Raw genomic sequence first — 18045 nt, forward strand, 5'->3', positions numbered from 1 at the left:
TGCTTCATTCAACCTTAAAGCGGGACTGCACTACTTGCAACCTCTATATAGCAAAAAATGCTGTTGGTCCCCCATTATCCCCTTTTCCTTATGTTAATTTAGAGCCGATTTGATGAGATAACCACCTGTCAGTGACCATGCAGGGAGGTCTAATCCCTCCTGGCCAAACTAGTGCAGATAGGCTACGTAACCATACCTGATGAAGTCAGGGCTAGTTTCAATCAGAGCTAGTATGAGTTTGAGTCCATAGAGGGGTACAGGATCAGCATCTAGGAGTAGCTGCTGGAGGCTGGGGAGTATCTGTGAGGTGATGTCTGTCAAGAGCTGAGGGTTCGTGATGGCACCATTCTCAGTAAGGTTGTCATGGTTCAAGTACAGACACATGATCTCAGCAAACAGACGTACGCAGAACATCCGGGTTTCATCTGAAAAAAGGAAGTTTGTATTTCATGTTTCAGGTATCCTTTGAAACTCCTTATTCACAAGTTATCACCTAGTTTTGGAAGTATTTCAAAGCAAATTATTATTATAGCTTATTATATGTCATGTTCTAACATTGCACATGTGCTCGAGCTGGTTCCATTAATCATAATATTGTCTTATTTTAGGAACGGACACATCTCTGCGATTGGTAGTTCAAAAAGAAATCTTTTTCTTTCATATACATATACCTTGCAGCTACTACAAGGTTGGCAAACTACGCAGGAACAAAGGCATAAAAGTTCATGGCCCGTGTTCTGAAGTCGTGACTATAAGTCCTGTTTAACTAAACAGTTGTTTAAAGTCCTGTCTTGCAGCGTGTCCACACACAAAAAAAATTATCCCGAAACTCTATAAAGAACTTAGTATAAAGAATCATTGTATAGCCACAGTGGTTTAGTTAGACGTGACTTTAATAAACACGACTTCAGAATACGAAATTAAGTTAGACAGGACTTAGGCCTCGCGTTAAAGTCCTATCTAGCTAAACAGTTGTTTAACTTTATTCATGACTAAGGTAGACATGACTTCAGAATACCAGCCCATGTCTCCTTCCAAAGACATTGAGACTTTGCACTATAAAGACAATGCTCAAATCCTTGAATATGATCATTAGGAACACTATTCTAAGACAAATATCTCATTCTCTGATTTCAATGTATGGGAGAGAGTGTATGTGTGAAAGTAAATAATTATTTTTTCCCCCTTTTATTAAGAAATAAATAATTTAAATAACGTACATTGTTTTTTATACAATTACTGAAGACAGACTTTTACTTAAGGCCCAGCCTTCCTGTCTAGTCTCCATATGCTTTCATTAATAAAAAAAATTAAATTTTGTCCCCTTGCTCTTCATGTCTTCTCTGCTTGTAATATTCTCATGTTATATATTGATACATGTATTATATTTTAACTTTTATATGTTTGTTTTCCTTTGTATATCTTTAATAAAAGTATTGAATAAAGAGAACTGAAACTTGTACTTTTGTACTTGAGCTTATAGCAATTTAGTTTTTTAGACAGTTAAGAAGCCCAGAACTGAAGAAGGCCATTACCATTTCTACTTGCAACCAGAGCAGCCAAAGGATTGAGGATACTGTCAATGACCTCTACATGATGCTCCATCAAGATAGATGGATGCTGAGTGACTGCTTCCAGGATTGACAGGACGATGTTATTGAACTCCACGATACCTAACATGCCTAGAGAGGGGTAGAAAGTACACATGTGACAGGGCATGTTAAACGTAATATGCCAGTTCATAGTTGCAGTCTGAGCATGAGCAGATAAAGGTCACTGCAGACCAAATTGTAAAATACACGGAGACAAAACACTCAAGTGCTCATGAAAGTTATGTAATCATTATTTATTCATGCACAAGCAGTGCACTCCATGATACACAGTATTCTTTGAAAAGGGGAAACAAAGTCTATTTATGTAGCACCTCAATAGCTGTAGGAGTGATTATTTCAAAATGTACAAAGTGGGACCTCTTCGTGTTTTGAAGATCTGTTGATCTTCGGGGTCATTTGGGACATGTGCTAACCGTGAACTGGTTTATTCTTGGTAATTTGTGTCCCATACATTACTAAGTAATTTATGAAAACTGTATTATGAACATGAATTGGCATCAAACATGTAATTTGGAATGATTTTTGGTCTGATGTAGCACTAATAGAGCTTAATTACAAATCTATTAAGTCATCTGGGGGTGTTTCACAAAGACTAAGATCAACTTTAAGTTGGATTTAACTATGACAGGCTGTTCATGCCACTATTTTCTCTCATCATTTACTGGCATTGGTTTCTCAAGGGACGTACCAATCGTAGTCATAAATCTACAGAATTTATATTTTTTTATAGTTTATTATTGAAGGAAAAAAATATCATCTAAAAATCATAATTGAGAGACCAATGGTGAGAGCAACCAGCGGCATGATTGGCCTGCCATAGTTAATTCCAACTTAAAGATGATCTTAGTCTTTGTGAAACACTCCCCAGATATACTAAAATCTCAGATGTAATTGGTAACATATGTGACAAAATACTTTAGACTTGCCTGATACAAGTATAGTGTAGGATGAAATCTGTGAATTGGAAGGACATCATACTAGTTATCAAACTTGCCACTGAACAGTAGCTGATTTCGCAATTTATCCAACTGGATTGCTTATACACCGTGCACTTTTTGTATCAACATTTGCATGAATGTTTGGAATGATAGTCAGAAATTTGATATCTAATCCTGTTGAAATATCTTTAAAAATAAAGTGAAAGTTGGACTGTTAGATATGCAGTGGCCTTCAATGAACCTTTTGGGTATTGAGATCTTACCTATTGCAGGTTCTATGTTTGTTTCTCCACAGTCCATTGATTTGACGTGAGTTAGCAGAGCACCAATGTTAGACAAAAACCTCTCACCAACAATTCTTGGTCTGAAAACCTGGAAATAGGAATGCAGTACATGCAATGTTGGTTAGATTGAAATCCTTTTACCTTTAAACCAACATTGAAAACCAAAGTAAGGATTAAAAGCAGAATTATTGTATATTATTTGGCAATTTCATTGGTGAGATGAGAATGAGTGAGGGGAAATCAGAGAGGAAGCAAATCAAAGATAGAAAGTACAGTAAGAGTGAAAAACTGAAAAACAAAAGACAAGATGAGGGGAAAGGGGAAAAAAGGTGTAGATATCAGAGGAAAGGAGGGAAGTGAGAAAGAAGAAAGGTATAGTGGACAGAGAAAAGGAGAGTGAGAAAAGAAAACATTGAAATGAGGAAAAAGAGAAAGAGAAAGGAAGAGGAACACAAGGTTAAAGTGACTCATTAACCTTGCCTCAGATTCTGAAACAAAATCCTGGATTTAGCTCTTGCTGCAATCATAATTATAAAACTTTAGGTCAGTCAGGAACCCATGACTTTTACAAGCCGATCGCCTGTCTGATTATCAAGATATTTATGATTGGAAATAGAAATTTGTCAATAGTACCAGTTTGCTTACATTCCAAACACATGTTAATCTTATAACATCAAAATCACTACAGTCTATTGGAGAAAATGAGTATGGTAAAACCAGTCACTCAAAGATTTTTACTTTTTTGAGGCACTTCATGATCATTTTGTAGCGCAATTTTTTAGGGCTTTAATATTACACCATAACACAGACACTGGTAACACTTAGGGCCATGCAACTCAGATTTAACATTGTTAAACGATGCCTTGTGAGCATATGATTTCTGTATGACTTACTTGACTTGTGATAAGATGGAGAGCTAATGACACCAGAGGGAGACTTCCTTTCAGCTGTTTAGCCTGTATGGTAGAGGGATGCTTCCGACCCGACACTGCAGCTAGACTGCTCTCAGCATCACCTATAATGCAAACAGCATATTTCATTTAGAAAATGAATCGTATCAAGTATGGGGAAAGAAAAATTAAAGAACACATAAAATATTTCAAACATCAAAGGTTACCAGAATATAAAAATTATGTGTCTGTTCCAATTGCTCTTTGCATCATCTTGGTCAAAGCATGCATCAACTGAGAGTTACAACTTCATCTCTTTCAAATTCTCCAGATTTATTATCTTTATGAATGACCACAATCCAAATGCTCCAGAAAATTAACAATTAAAATGATATAATATCCTCTATAACTTATATGAAAGTATTTTTTTTGTTTAAGTTGGATTACAAAAATGCATCAAATGCTACATGCCAAAATTCATCATCTTCTGGAGCAACAAGTCTAGGAGAAGAGCATATATAGATAGGAACATTACAAACCTAATATTTGAGGCAGGAGATTGACCAAGTGATCCGAGAGCAGCGTAAGGCATTGGTCCATGTACTTCCATTGTGCCTGACCTTCGCTCTTTCCTCTCGTCATCTGCTGACGAATGTCTCGCTCCATGTACGTAATCAACCTGCAAGAGAAAAAAAGGTTGAGTGTTCGGCTGAGAGGACAATGTGAAATAATCTGAGAAAGAGAGAGCACATCATGATCAGATATATATGAATTTCTCTTGACGGAAATGTGCTTAAAAGTATTTAAAGCTTATCTGTACTAGTTTATATGAGGGATTAGACTACCCTGCAAGATCACTGGAAAGGTGGTTATCTCATCAACTCAGCTCTCAATCAACATAAGAAAAAGAGGATCATGGGGGACCAATGGTCACCGATTAGGTATTGTTTTCTATATAGAGGGGGCAAGCAGCTACAAGTTGGACAGTGTGGCTTTAAATTAAGATCATGATATTTAGAGTCGAGATGCATTATGCAATATGGCAGCCAACCAGTACATAATATCAATTGTGATTGTGCAAATCATTGTATAAAACCTTACATTCACATATCAATGACTTGAGATACCAAATTGACAAAATCAATGCTTTCATATGCAGCCACTGAGCAGATACTTGCATCTATGCATTCATACCTCATGCATGGGAATGATAAAAATGTTCCTTGCCCCCCCCCCCCCCAAAAAAAAAAACTAACTATATTGATGTTGTATACTGCTCATTCCAATAAAAGACTGGTCACAGTTATGCAGCTTTGGACTTGTACGTTCACTATCAGTCTATTATTACCAACATCAATTCAGAGAGAGCCTGCCTTACTGGCTGTCAATCATCATCATCATCATACCTTGCCTGACAGCACGCCATGATCATCTCGGGGCTAACCTTGATGATCTCAAGTACGACCAGGAGAGCTTTAGCACGGATCAGAACGGATGGACTCTCAACTAGCTTCATTACATGCAGGCAAAACTCCTGAAAACACAAAATGTAATGTGCTTTTAGTACTACAATGGAAAAAACAGTAAAAAGAAGCTCTACTGAAAAATAAATAGCAAAGTTGAGATGTGATCTCTCCTTCAGCTTTGAGAAGGAAAAGAGAACATGAGACATTTGAATAGTCCTTCACAACTTATTCCGATTTAACAATAAAGTATATTCAAATTGCTTATGGCTCCTAAAAGGCAGTGCAAAATACTGAGTTTAAAAACAAAATACAATAACAATTTAAATGACAGCAAGTGAGCTCTAACTAGTTGATGTATCCTTTTGTAAAGAAAAAGGTGTTAACATTCAAAGTAATTAAAAAAATGAGACAGACTACACCAACAGTCATTTACAGGACTCCTCAATCCTCCCTCTCTCTCACATAGTGCATCCGCAAGCCTATTGTATAATGAATGATGATTACATATAAAACTTATTCCCAATGTTCCTTCTTCTATGCATTAGATTATTGTCTTATACCTTCTTACAACCAACATCAAGAATTCTTTACCTTATCCTGGGTCGTTCTCTGGACATGAGATCCTTCGGTCAGTAGGTGACCAAACATAGTGACCAGTGCTTGCTGGACACGGCTGATGTTGACCGCTAGACCCTCCAATACTTTGGGCAGCCCGACCTTATCCAGGATGCTCTGAAAGATGCCGAAAGAATGACGGCAAATTCTGCACAGAGCCTGGATACAGAGAGTAGCGGAAGAATGAAAACGTTATGATTGTTTAGATCAGACATAATATATTATTACTATAATTTTGACAACAATTTTTTAAAAATATGAATAAAGGAGGTTAAATCTAATACTGTTTCTGGTTAAATATACCACACAGAGTGAAATCATTTTTGTTGAATTGTGTAAAATGTCATCCAAATTTTCATTCAGGGAAAGCAAATTTTCAAATAAAATTTAATCGAGCATAATAATAATGATGATGAGAATGTATTTATATAGCGCATAGGGACGATACTGCGGTTTGAATATCAAATTAGCCTGAATAGTTCAAGTCAGATGTTCAAATCCCTTTTACATTTTACAGGCTTTGATAATAATGAGAAGAAAACAACAACCACAACACTTTAATTCTTTAACATAAAGATGTATTACAATAAATGAGTAACTGACCCAAAGTGAATACAAGGAGTAGGTACCAGCTTTTCATCTCTGCACACTCCTAAAAGGTTTGAATCATATATATAGTCAACTTACTGAAATGGCACATATCTTGGGTGTGTCAGCCATAGAGTGTGTGAAGAGTTGCCAGAGAAGATGTCCTATCTCATTGGTGGATAGCTTCTCACCATGAACACTGTTTGTTGCTGCCACATTCTCTACCACCTTGGCTGCAAAGTGTTGCACAATGGCATCCTCCTATTAAACAGAGATGGTTTATAAGTCAGTAAAGTTACATTTTGGGATAATGACACAAAATCAATCGTACATGTTTTGTAAGGTAAAGTATTAAACAAATAAACTTACACAAAGAAGGCAATGTTTATAAACATATTAAAAAAAATACATTTGGAGATGTTTCTGTCAATTTTATGCTCTAATTTCATTTCAGCCAACTTGATGCAAAAGTGGACTTTCCCTTAACTGTTTCTTTCACTGTCCACAATGTATCATCAGTACTAAAAAAAAACATTCAATAAAAATTGTGAAAGAATAGGGAAATATTAAAAAAAAAACATAAATTACTTTCAAATGATAAAAATTAATCAAAGGACAAGGTTCATTTACTTGAAATACATGAAATAAAATGAGGGTCAGATAGAAATAAAGACCAAATTCATGCATCATTAGGAGTGGAGATAAGAACCTCTGGGCTGATCTTACCCCTTCCCTGAGACACCTAGAGATCATGGTATAGACCAAGGCAGGTATGGTAGAAGGGTTTGAAGCCTCGTCTTGATCATGGGTAGCTGCGAGGAACAAGAGCTCACCGATGGCTGGAACCATACTCTGCTTCAACTTGGAGTTACGATTGTTATCTCGTAGAACTTCTGTTAGTGCTGTGACGACCTAGAACATTGGAGGTATCAGTAAAGAGACGTTAAATCCTTGATTTTTTTATGAGAGAAATTACCTCAGAATAAAAATATAAACAGTTAAAACTGCTTCAGTGACCACCTGTATAGAAAGACCACCCGTCTACAAAGACCACATTTTTTGTTTCCCTTGAAAATGGTTTGACATTGAAACATGTACTAAAGGAACCTGTACATAAAGACCACCTGCCTATAAAGACCACTTTTCTAATCTCTTTTGGGTGGTCTTTATAGACAGGTTGCACCGTACATCTAAAGGTGGGGTCACAATGATAAACCCTTATTCTAAACATTCAAGGGATACAAATGAAGAGATGAGAACAAACAAACATAAATTGATTGATGACTTTTCACCATCATTAGGTTAAAGGTGTTAAAATCACTGCCCAATAGTGACACGCCTCTCCCATCAGTTTCTATTCAATCAGATTATACATCAATGCACTTTTATTTCAATATAAATTTCATTAAAAAAACATCTAATTACATTTTATAATAAACTAGTTCCACATACCTCTGTTAGAGGGAGATCTTCAGGCAATTCATCAAGATTTTGAGCTAACAGACCCAACATCCTGCCACTTCTGCATCGTCTGCAAGATATGAATAATGGAAAATATGTAATATATTTTACATGGTGTTCCTTTAATGAATAGATGCAGTTTAACAATCCCTCAAATATAATTTCTCCACTGATCTGTATAGTGTTGAGGCTGATGTAAATACAAAAATGAATACAATATGTTTTTGTTGTTATTTAGAAATTTGAAGAAAAATAAATAAATCCAGATTAATGCAATGCATCGCAACAATATTTAATTTGAATAAATTTTTATCAAATTTTGTCCAAAATCTTGGAGAATGTGTGTTGCCAATTTGACATCGAACTGCACAGGTTCACCGTTACAACATAATAAAGTTTACCAGTATTTACTTTATTAAGTTTATTCTTTAAAATAATGTTTGATAAAATCAGTGTACCGGTACTTACATTTCCAGAGGCTGTGATGTCTTCAGAAGGTTTATCATACAGGGAATCTGTAAATGAGGTATGAAATGATAGAAAACAATGAAAGGATGTTACACTTCCAAGACAGACATTATAACTAAACACTTTAGAAAACTGAAAAGGTGTCATGAAAGATTCTATCAGTGGCAACATAAATACTTTAATACCAAGATTTTCAAATATCGGTCAAGGATTCTGTAATAAAATTAAGAGTGATGATTGATGAGGGATGTAAAAGAAATAAGAGGCCATGTGTATCTTCCTTACAAATTCATCACTGTTTTTTTATAAAGGAATTCACTTAATTTTGAACATTTTGTCTTAAGGAACAGCATATTTTGTTGGTTAATTAGGCGACGTCATCCAATGCACTTTGCAAAAAATCAAGCCAACAGCTTCCTAAGCCACTGACCAATTTCGAGACAGCAACAGCCTTAGCCACGGCTCCGTTCCCACAGATAGTGCCCACGTAGTTGAGTAGCTGAAGCTTCGTCCTCTGGGTTCCTGCTGACTTATCACCGCTCTTGCTGGCTAAAGCCTCTGTGAGGTTGCCCAGGTAGATCTGGAGAGCAGTGTCAGTCATCTTCACGAGCTTGTCGTTGCTGTGAACAGGAATGCCCAGGCTGCGAGTGTCGTACTTCAGAGACGCTGGCTTCTGAATCTGCAGAAAAACATGAAAGATGCTTATAATTATTAGCTTTTTATTATACTGAAATTATACTTGAAATCTATACTGAAATTATATCATACCGAAATATAATGGAATGATAAAACGGTATCTATTAAACACTGTAACAGTGAATTTTCACTTCTCCGAGTTTTCTAACTTAACTGCCCTAAGATTATTAAGGTGGGTGAGACAGGGAGATCCCATTGTGTGTTGACCTCTACAAAAGACTGTCCTCATGAGATATCTTTTTCTAATACTCCCAGTCTTGATCTCACCACTGCCACCAAATGCTTTTACCCCAATTACCCCCGCTCTTAATGAAATTGTTAACTCTGGGGTTATTAATGACAGGTAAGACAGAGAGGTCCCACTGTGTAACTGTATTTCCCTCTACATCCAGGATGTCCTCATGGGAAAGACTTACTCTCATGGCGATACCTGCTCTTACTCTTGATCCCACTGCTGCCATAATAAACTCTAACCCCATCACATGATTTGAGTGCCTACCTTGGAGTTATCAATGATGGGTGAGACAGAGAGATCCCACTGCATGAAGATGCTGACTTCTACATCAAGACTGTCCTCATGAGAGATCTTTCTCTCCTACTGATACCTACTCCTACTTTTGATCCCACTGCTGCCACCATTAACTTATACCCCCACCTCCTTCTGTCACTTAAAGTGCTTACCTTGGGGTTATCAATGATGGGTGAGACAGAGAGATCCCATTGCGTGAAGATGTTGACGTCTACATCAAGACTGTCCTCCCGAGAGATATTTCTCTCCTGCTGATACCTACTCCTACTCTTAATTCCACTGCTGACACCATTACTTATACCACCATCCCCTTCTGTCATTTAAAGTACTTACCTTGGGGTTATCAATGATGGGTGAGACAGAGAGATCCCACTGCATGAAGATGCTGACTTCTACATCAAGACTGTCCTCGTGAGAGATCTTCCTCTCCTGCTGAAACGTATACTCTTGATCCCACTGCTGCCACCATTAACTTATACCACCATCCCCTTCTGTCACTTAAAGTGCTTACCTTGGGGTTATCAATGATGGGTGAGACAGAGAGATCCCACTGCGTGAAGATGTTGACGTCTACATCAAGACTGTCCTCGTGAGAGATCTTCCTCTCCTGTCGATACCGGCTCCTACTCTTGATTGCACCATCACTCTTCCTCCTCTTGCCGGTCTTCTTCTTGGTAGGAGGTGGTTCCTCTGGAGGCTCTTCTGGAGGTACAGCTGGGGATGTCCTTGGTCTTGAGCTAATCAGGAAATTAACATGTATCACACTTAAGCAAATGTTCAGACTAGTACATGGATTGTATTTTCAAGATAACATTCCGGTATTCCAAGTTATATTCCACATCAAAATATTCCAGTGCATGGATTGGCCACAGATGGGTCATGCGTCTTGATATACTTCCAACATAAAGAAGAAATGGATATCACCTCACCATCATCAAACATCAAATCCTGTATATCCATTGTCATCACAGTTTGAAGCTGTCGATAGGCCCATCATGATATCGCCATTACAACCACTGTGATGTGAAAGGGGCAGCACACTGTCTTCACAAGTATAGTGTTTGTGTATTTTGGACAAAGATTCAAGTTGAAGTTCCTTTTCAGATTCATTTCTTTACAATTTACATTTTATTTTTTTATTTTTTGATGAGGTATAAAAATCAAATATACCATGCACTCTTATTGAGGCACCAATACAAATTATGGATCTTCGGTGACTGGCATAGTAGCGATTTTTTTTTTTTTTTTTTTTTTGGGGGGGGGGGGGGGGGGGTTGTGCCCCTCACCTCAGACTCAGAGCATCCGAAATTTCAACCAAAGCCCCTGGGTGCAAAGTATATTTCATAAATATACCATTGATTTCTCAAAACAACATCACATACCTTAATAGGAAGTGTGGGTCCTTCTTGGCTGTGTCTGGGGAGCTCTGAGGTCTAGACTCTGGTCTATTGGAATGGAGTGAAGCTTTCATCAAGTTGTCTGGAATCTTCAACGATGAAACCGGTCTGCCCTCTGTCGATAGCGTCACAAGTGTTACATTCTGTAAACAGTCAGAAGAAGTCATGAATAATAAAGAAAATATTCACATCATGGGAGCTATTGAAAATGGATGATCGAGTCCTAATCGAATCTATTTCACACTAGATATCTTCCTTACGAAGCATGAAATCAAATCTTACAATAACAATCATATGGATGACAGATGATCTTTTTGAGACATTACATATGGAAAGAGTTTCTTTTAAAGGCCGTCTATACTAGTTTGGCTAGGAGGGATTGGACCACCCAGGGTGGTCTCTGACAGGTGGCTATCTCATCAACTCAGCTCTCAATTAACATAAGAAAAAGAGGATCATGGGAGACCAATGGTCACCGATTAGGCATTGTTTTCTATATAGAGGGAGCAAGTAGCTACAAGTTGTACAGTGGGGCTTTAGATTGCATAGCTGTGAAACACTTTCTGTAGAATCAAATGTTACATTGATAAAACTGGTATTTTAAAATCCTACCTTCATTTCATGAGGGGTACGGGCATTGAAGCTAGTACGACTCTTGTCCATATCATCAGCTGTAGTCCCCAGAGATTTCTTGGTGCCATCATCAACTTGTAGCTGACCCTGCCAGAATGGATGGACGACTAATTCATGCCATGTTGCCCTGAAAAAAGTTGCAAACAAAAAATAACTCACAAAAATTTCATGCATAATGATGCTTTTTCTGGATCAGGTTAATAGTGACCTGCCCACTATGTAAAAAAACCTGCTTTGAAAATAATACTTTCATACAAACAGATTTACACTCATCAAAATTTCACTTTGGTGAGAAAAAATAAATGTTGCATTCATATTTAGTAAAGAAGTTTATATTCTTACTCGTTAGCAGTTATATACATCTTAAGGACTTTAAAACAATAAAGTAAACTTCAATCAAAATCAAATTCTATTTCCTTTTCTTTTCATTATGTTTTTCAAAAGTGACAATAACTTGTTCTGTACAACCTATTCAATTGAAGTACTACAATCTTCTTTAGCTATCCAGCCATAACCACATCCAGTATCTTTGAACTAATCTTCAAACATCAATTAATTTTAATCATCAATACTGCTTGATATGATATAAAATAGGCAAGTGAAACAAAGGGAAGAAAAAAAAAGGAAAAGAAAGACATTATATCTTTCTCATTTCTTGACTAATATAAACTCACCTTCTGGCAGGGTCTTTTGTCAACAGCACCTTAATAAGACTGCAGAAATCCGGAGTTGGTTTAGTTGCCAGTCTTGGTCCTAAACGACAAATGAATGAGGGGAAAGTGCATATATTTTATGTTTATTCATTTATTTATTTATAACTTAAGATGTATGCTAATGATATGGTATTTACAGAAAAGGGGTTGTCTTAAAAATAAGCTTGAAGTGATGCCCTCTAGAAAATGAAAATAAGAATACATATAATATAAAAATATAAAAAGGATGCAAATATATTAGGAGAGGAAGGAAGAAAGATTTTTTTTGAAAGGGCATCCCGGTAGGAGAAGCAGGGACAGAGAGGAACGGAGAGGGAGAGAAAATTACGTCCATGATATTATTGGGAGGAGTACATAAATAAAGTCAAGTTGTGCTGTATTAACAATCACCTTTTAAAAGCTACTATTTATGACAATAGGGAAATTTTTGTCTCTATTATATATATGAAATATATGTTAATACGACTGCTCTAAAAAGCACAGAATTTGTGTAAGCTCCTGTTACCATGCCATACCTGAGTTTATATTATAGTTTATTATTGTTGTTAGTTGTGTATTGTTTATGAAGCAGTAGGAAACTTACCTTTAACTTTGGGTGTAGGATAATCTTTGGTGAGAATCTGTTCCACTAGTTTGGGAAACTCATCTGCCTGGAAAGGAGGGTTGCCTGGAGAAATAAACATAATGAATAAGAAAGTGAATAACACTGACTACAAGGTCGGGGATACTCTTGCTCCATCTAAATCACACAATATCCAACTTTCTTTCTAGAAAACCACACGTTCAATGAATTATATTCATTACTCGTAAAGGCATCATGTTAAATGTTAAATTTGAGTTTTATGGCCCTACGTGTTATCAGTGTCTGTGATATGGTATTATGTTGAAGCCCTAAAACATTTCGCTTAAAATTATCACGAAGTGCCTCAAAAGAGTTAAAATCTTTGAGTGACCCGTTTTACCATACTCATTTCCCCAATAGACTGCAGTGTTATGAAAACTGTTAGAAAAACAGATTTTCAAATTTTGATTTCCAATCATAAATATCTTGAAAATAAGACAGACGATCGGCTTCTCAAAGTCAATGGCCCGAATTCACAAAGGAGGTTTGTCGACAAACCTTGGTTTTCGTACGTCATACGACGCGTTTTAAGCGTTTTTCACAAACCTGGTTTGTAAAGAACAAAAGGAGGTTTGGCGAAACAAAAGGAGGTTTGAGCTCAAACCTTGGTCTGAGCTCAAACCTTGCTTTGTGAATTCGGGCCATTGGGTTCCTGATTGACCTCAAGGTTTATAATTATCATTGCAGCATGAGCTAAATCCCAGATTTTGTTTGAGAATCTGAGACAAATTTACCAATCCCTTTAACAGCTTGCATTTTAAAACATTCACCTTGCAATGTGAAAAGTATATTATGCATGTAACAGCTGTATACAGGTTTATGAACAGAATATAAAAAAAATAATACTAACCTGTGTACATCTCATATAGGAGACAGCCTAATGACCACAGATCGGTTGCAATGCTATGAGGCTGTCCTTGTAAAACCTCAGGGGCAAGATAATTTGGGCAACCTACAATAAGAAGATATAGTATTATCACTTGTAATACCTCTAAAAATGGCTTTGACATTGACATTGACATATTCTTAAAGCCCCTCTACAGGGTTCATACTCTTTCTCATAAATTTAATTCCATGACTTTCCATGACTTTTCTAGCCAGAATTCCATGACCTTTCCATGACTTTTACACATTTTTTTTACACGGTAGACTGAAAATTTGATCTCAAATCAAAGCGAAGCAAAGTGCATGTTTCAAGTCTACTAATAGAAAGGCAGCTTTTGTTATCTAGTTATTTCATCTGTTACAATTACATGTTATTTTTTCATCATATTCGATATGCACTGCTATATAATATTCTTACAATTACACATACATGTATTCATATCAACAATTGTCCATTTTTTAATGGCAATTTTCACTTCTAAAGAATACAAATTGCCTGTTCCTGGTTTCATGGACCACCATGATTCCTTCAATAGCTCTCCTTTGCATGTACAAGGTAACTACCCCCCCCCCCAAAAAAAAAAGAAAACAAAACAACACCAACACACAAACTCACACACATACCATCACCAATTTTGATTTCACCAACAAAACACAGTAGGCCTACTCACATCAGCTGATGAATTCTTGTTTCGCTAGCATTAAGCTGGTCAATAATTTCTGAATGAGTTTTTTCTTGAGACATCTTCATGTAGCTGTTTGAAAGAAATCCCTCTACACATTGCACCTGTCTGAATATTTGGTGGCATTGGTAACAAACTGTCCAAGTTCTTTAATAATTCTTAATGGCATTCAGCTGTTCATCAATCTGTTTCTGAATTACTTGTAACTGGGATGCCTTCTCCTTTGCTGTACGTCGGAGGCTGTTTGATTTGGAAATACAAGTCAATCTTCCTTGTGACTCTGCTTCCTCAGCATACTTGTCTGCTGAGGTGTGAAGACTTTTCACATCTGCTTGCAGTCTCATTTGTTTGGCCTTTAGTTCTTCCAAACCATCCATCAGTCCTTTTCTCTTTCCTTCTTTCTTTTCCTTTTCCTTTTTACGCCTCTGTTCATCGAGATAGATGTGGTATTTCTGCCTGCCTGCAGACGCAGCCAACATGATTGATTTGTCAATAGTCACATTCTTGATTCCTCCAACATACTTGATATGGTCATAAATGGCCCTCAATGATATCAGTGAGTGTCCCAGGAGATTGTCCTCTTCAACTTCGTTGTTGATTGAGAAACCTCTCTCAATGGAGGCTTGTCCATGGGACAAGACAAGCAACATGCGGACCAACTTTAAGAGGGTCGAATAGCGAGACTCGGACAGAAATTTGCACATTACAGAGTCCAATCTCTCTTTCTTTGGATCAAAGTCTCTCATCTCTGCACTTCTTGATGCCTCATCACATGCTTCTGAGTATTCTCTTAGGATATCGTCACATGAATCCTTAAGTCTGTGGGCATCACTAAGGGTGTTAAGCACCCTCTTCAGCTTTGCAGTGGAGTTTTCTTTGTCTTTTGCCATGTTCTTTGGACTCAAGCATCCTATATTTCTCACAAGTGCATACTTAAGCGGACATCGCTCAATGAGCTTCCGGGTCATTGCAGCAAGAAACTTCTTTGCTTGAGTGCGAAATTCCAGAACTTTCAGCTCACTGATGATATTTTTCGCCTTCAGATCTTTCAGCTTCTTCTCAGTGTAGAATCCAATGTCCAACTTGGCCAAGGGCAGCTGAATGGCCTCACTGCTAACATCTACCTGCATTATCTTGTAAGGAGAAGTAATGGTACTCCTGTCCAGCTTTAAAAATCGCTGCATAAGGGATGCAAGCATTCTAGTAAGGTCTTCAGCTAAAAAGGGCAGCATTGGTGCATCAGTCTGATAGTCTGTTAGGAAAGGATTGACCAGCTTTGCAACAGATATGAAGAAGTACAGTCTTGCTAAGAAATCAGTTATATGAGTACATTTTGAAACAGTTTCAAAGGACTTGTTCTTTGGGTGAGGGATTTTCTTCTCTTCTACTGCTTTAACATACGCACATACACTCTCCCAGATGCTGATTGCTCTCTCTGCAACAGGAAGGTTTTCCAGCCATCGGGTCTTGCAAAACTTAAGTGGCATGGTATGATCTCCAGTTATCTTCTGATAATCCTCTCTTCTGGCAGGGGAATCAGAAAACAGGTAATACAAGGATGATAGAAAGCTTTCCACCTCCCAGTCAGCAGCCTTGGCACCTGTCAGAAAAGCACCATTAACTATATGGAGCCCGCATGAGCCTATATTCAGTATGGATTTGGTCAGGTCAGCAGTGTACTCTCGCGTAAAGTCATCATACATCTTCCAATTAACGTTGGGACCATCCATTGATATTTGCAGTAATTTTTCCAAGCCAACTGTGTGCAGAACTTTATTCAGTTCTTCCTTGAGGTGAACAGCTGAACCATGTCCGATGAACACAGACGTCAAGTAGCGAGTGCAAACTTCATTGTGTTGCCATGTTCTTATGAGGAAGTCCATCTGCTTTTTCTGGAGCTTCTTGTTGAGGCTTTCATCAAACAGTATCACATAGTGGTTTGATTGTTTTATGTTGTCATAAAGGAGGTCTTGCACATATGGGCCCAAACCAAACACCGTCATATACCGACATTTTGTTTCTGACAACGTGAAACCCTTAGCAATAGCTGAGTCCGGAAACATTCTTTGAAAGAGCTCACTGTTGTGCTGGCAAGAATGAAATGATAAATGATCCTCCACCACTTTCAGACACCAGAGTATTTCAGCTTTTAAAGTTTCCTCTCTTGCAGCAACAGGAATGGGAGTTGTCACTTTAGAGGTTGATGGCGCACAAGTACTGGTTGTTGCATCTGTAGACGTGATAGATACTGATGAACTTTCTGCACCTTTTGCCTTGAAGAAGCTCTTGAGTGAGAGAGTAGAATCTAGGAGAAAAGAAAAAAATGTCTATTAAAATAAATAAAATATAAATATCATCATTTGGTAAGATTTAGGGCCGAGTCAAAACGTTTAACTGCCGTTCAAACGACCATTAAAAGCATAAACGTTTTCCTATTTTGACAACCGTTTGACAGTATGGGGAAGGAAAAAAAAAAAAAATTCACGGCAACTTTTGGCCAATTGATGTAAGTCACTAAGACAAGTGGACTAATTTTTGACTCATTCCTTAAAAACATATTTTAAAGAAATAGAAAGGAGGAAATACTTCTCAAGGCAAGCAAACTGTTGGACCCAATTGTAAGTACAAAATTTAGTTTTATGATTTTTGGGGTCAATTTTAAGGTAAATTATTATTATTTTTTTTTTCTGCAGTCCACATACAGTGCCCGGTACAACACTGGCGTGTGAGTGCGGAGCCCCCTGGGTTAGCGTTCGGGCTGTTGCATGCAGTAACCTAGCCGGCCCGGCCCGGGGCCGGGGACGCTCCCGAACGGGCTGGTCGCAGTAAGCAGTAACCAATGCCTGCGAGGTGACATCGCATCGCTAAATAATCTCAAATCTTTCATTTTTATATAATTATTATCAGTCATTATTTGGATTCATGCTCAATAAAGGATCGGTAAAATTCACATTAAAAATGCTCACTTACGACGTTGTTGCTGTTGGAGGTTTGCTGTGTGTTTTTCACTCTTCTTGTGGCTCTTGACGGCTGCTTCGCCCATATTACGGACACTGAATTTACACATACAAACAGCACATCTAGCAGTCCCCAGATCGGAACTTTCTTTCAAAATCCAGCCACGGTAATCCGGGTGTTCTAACCAAGCATCCTTAAAATGACAATTTCCAGGCATTTTGAATATCACTTCCACAAAATTTGTAATGGTGAAAATATCCACGTGACGAGTTCCAAGGTCTGTGAAAATAAACAACTCCGTTTCATGAAGAATCAACACATGCACAAAAGTTTCAAAACGGGGTCGGGCTAACTCGCCCCACGGGACATCTCGCCCCAGCCTTTTAAGCTGGGGCGAGATGTCCCGACATGATTAATCGATCGAGAGATACCAATGTGTATATGTTTGTGCTCATTGTGACTTAATAATGCAATTTCCAACCACAATCTGCAATGGAATTGTGTTATATGATACTATTAAAGACAATATATAACTTCTCTTAAGGTAAAATGACAAAAAAACGGCATTTCGGACCATTTACTCACAGCTCGCAAATCGCATTGCCG

The 18045-nt window shown here is 37.6% G+C and overlaps 2 protein-coding genes across 3 annotated transcripts in view; both read right to left on the reverse strand.

The window, feature by feature from the left end:
• The window catches only part of LOC100892118 (serine/threonine-protein kinase ULK4), a 30664-nt gene that overhangs the window by 6252 nt on the left and 6367 nt on the right, over positions 1-18045 (reverse strand). For both annotated transcript variants that reach the window (XM_031000382.1, XM_031000383.1), the window contains exons 5-22: positions 13764-13865; positions 12875-12958; positions 12253-12331; positions 11558-11705; positions 10931-11088; positions 10060-10285; positions 8754-9002; positions 8324-8370; positions 7847-7925; positions 7121-7306; positions 6494-6655; positions 5783-5965; positions 5132-5259; positions 4265-4404; positions 3729-3850; positions 2815-2923; positions 1536-1682; positions 197-425 (exon numbers count right to left, since the gene is read on the reverse strand). In XM_031000382.1, the coding sequence (XP_030856242.1) occupies positions 197-425; positions 1536-1682; positions 2815-2923; positions 3729-3850; positions 4265-4404; positions 5132-5259; positions 5783-5965; positions 6494-6655; positions 7121-7306; positions 7847-7925; positions 8324-8370; positions 8754-9002; positions 10060-10285; positions 10931-11088; positions 11558-11705; positions 12253-12331; positions 12875-12958; positions 13764-13865 (2578 nt within the window). The remainder of the gene's footprint in view (positions 1-196; positions 426-1535; positions 1683-2814; positions 2924-3728; positions 3851-4264; positions 4405-5131; positions 5260-5782; positions 5966-6493; positions 6656-7120; positions 7307-7846; positions 7926-8323; positions 8371-8753; positions 9003-10059; positions 10286-10930; positions 11089-11557; positions 11706-12252; positions 12332-12874; positions 12959-13763; positions 13866-18045) is intronic.
• Positions 13952-17772, reverse strand: LOC115930033. Its single transcript, XM_031000384.1, has 2 exons — positions 17452-17772; positions 13952-16786 (listed from the first exon to the last, which is right to left on the reverse strand). Exons 1-2 carry the CDS (start codon positions 17654-17656, stop codon positions 14631-14633), a joined length of 2361 nt encoding a protein of 786 aa, XP_030856244.1. The 5' UTR covers positions 17657-17772; the 3' UTR covers positions 13952-14630.

Source organism: Strongylocentrotus purpuratus, unplaced genomic scaffold (genome assembly GCF_000002235.5).
Source record: "Strongylocentrotus purpuratus isolate Spur 01 unplaced genomic scaffold, Spur_5.0 spur5_scaffold_6, whole genome shotgun sequence".
NCBI classification, from domain to species: Eukaryota; Metazoa; Echinodermata; class Echinoidea; order Camarodonta; family Strongylocentrotidae; genus Strongylocentrotus; species Strongylocentrotus purpuratus.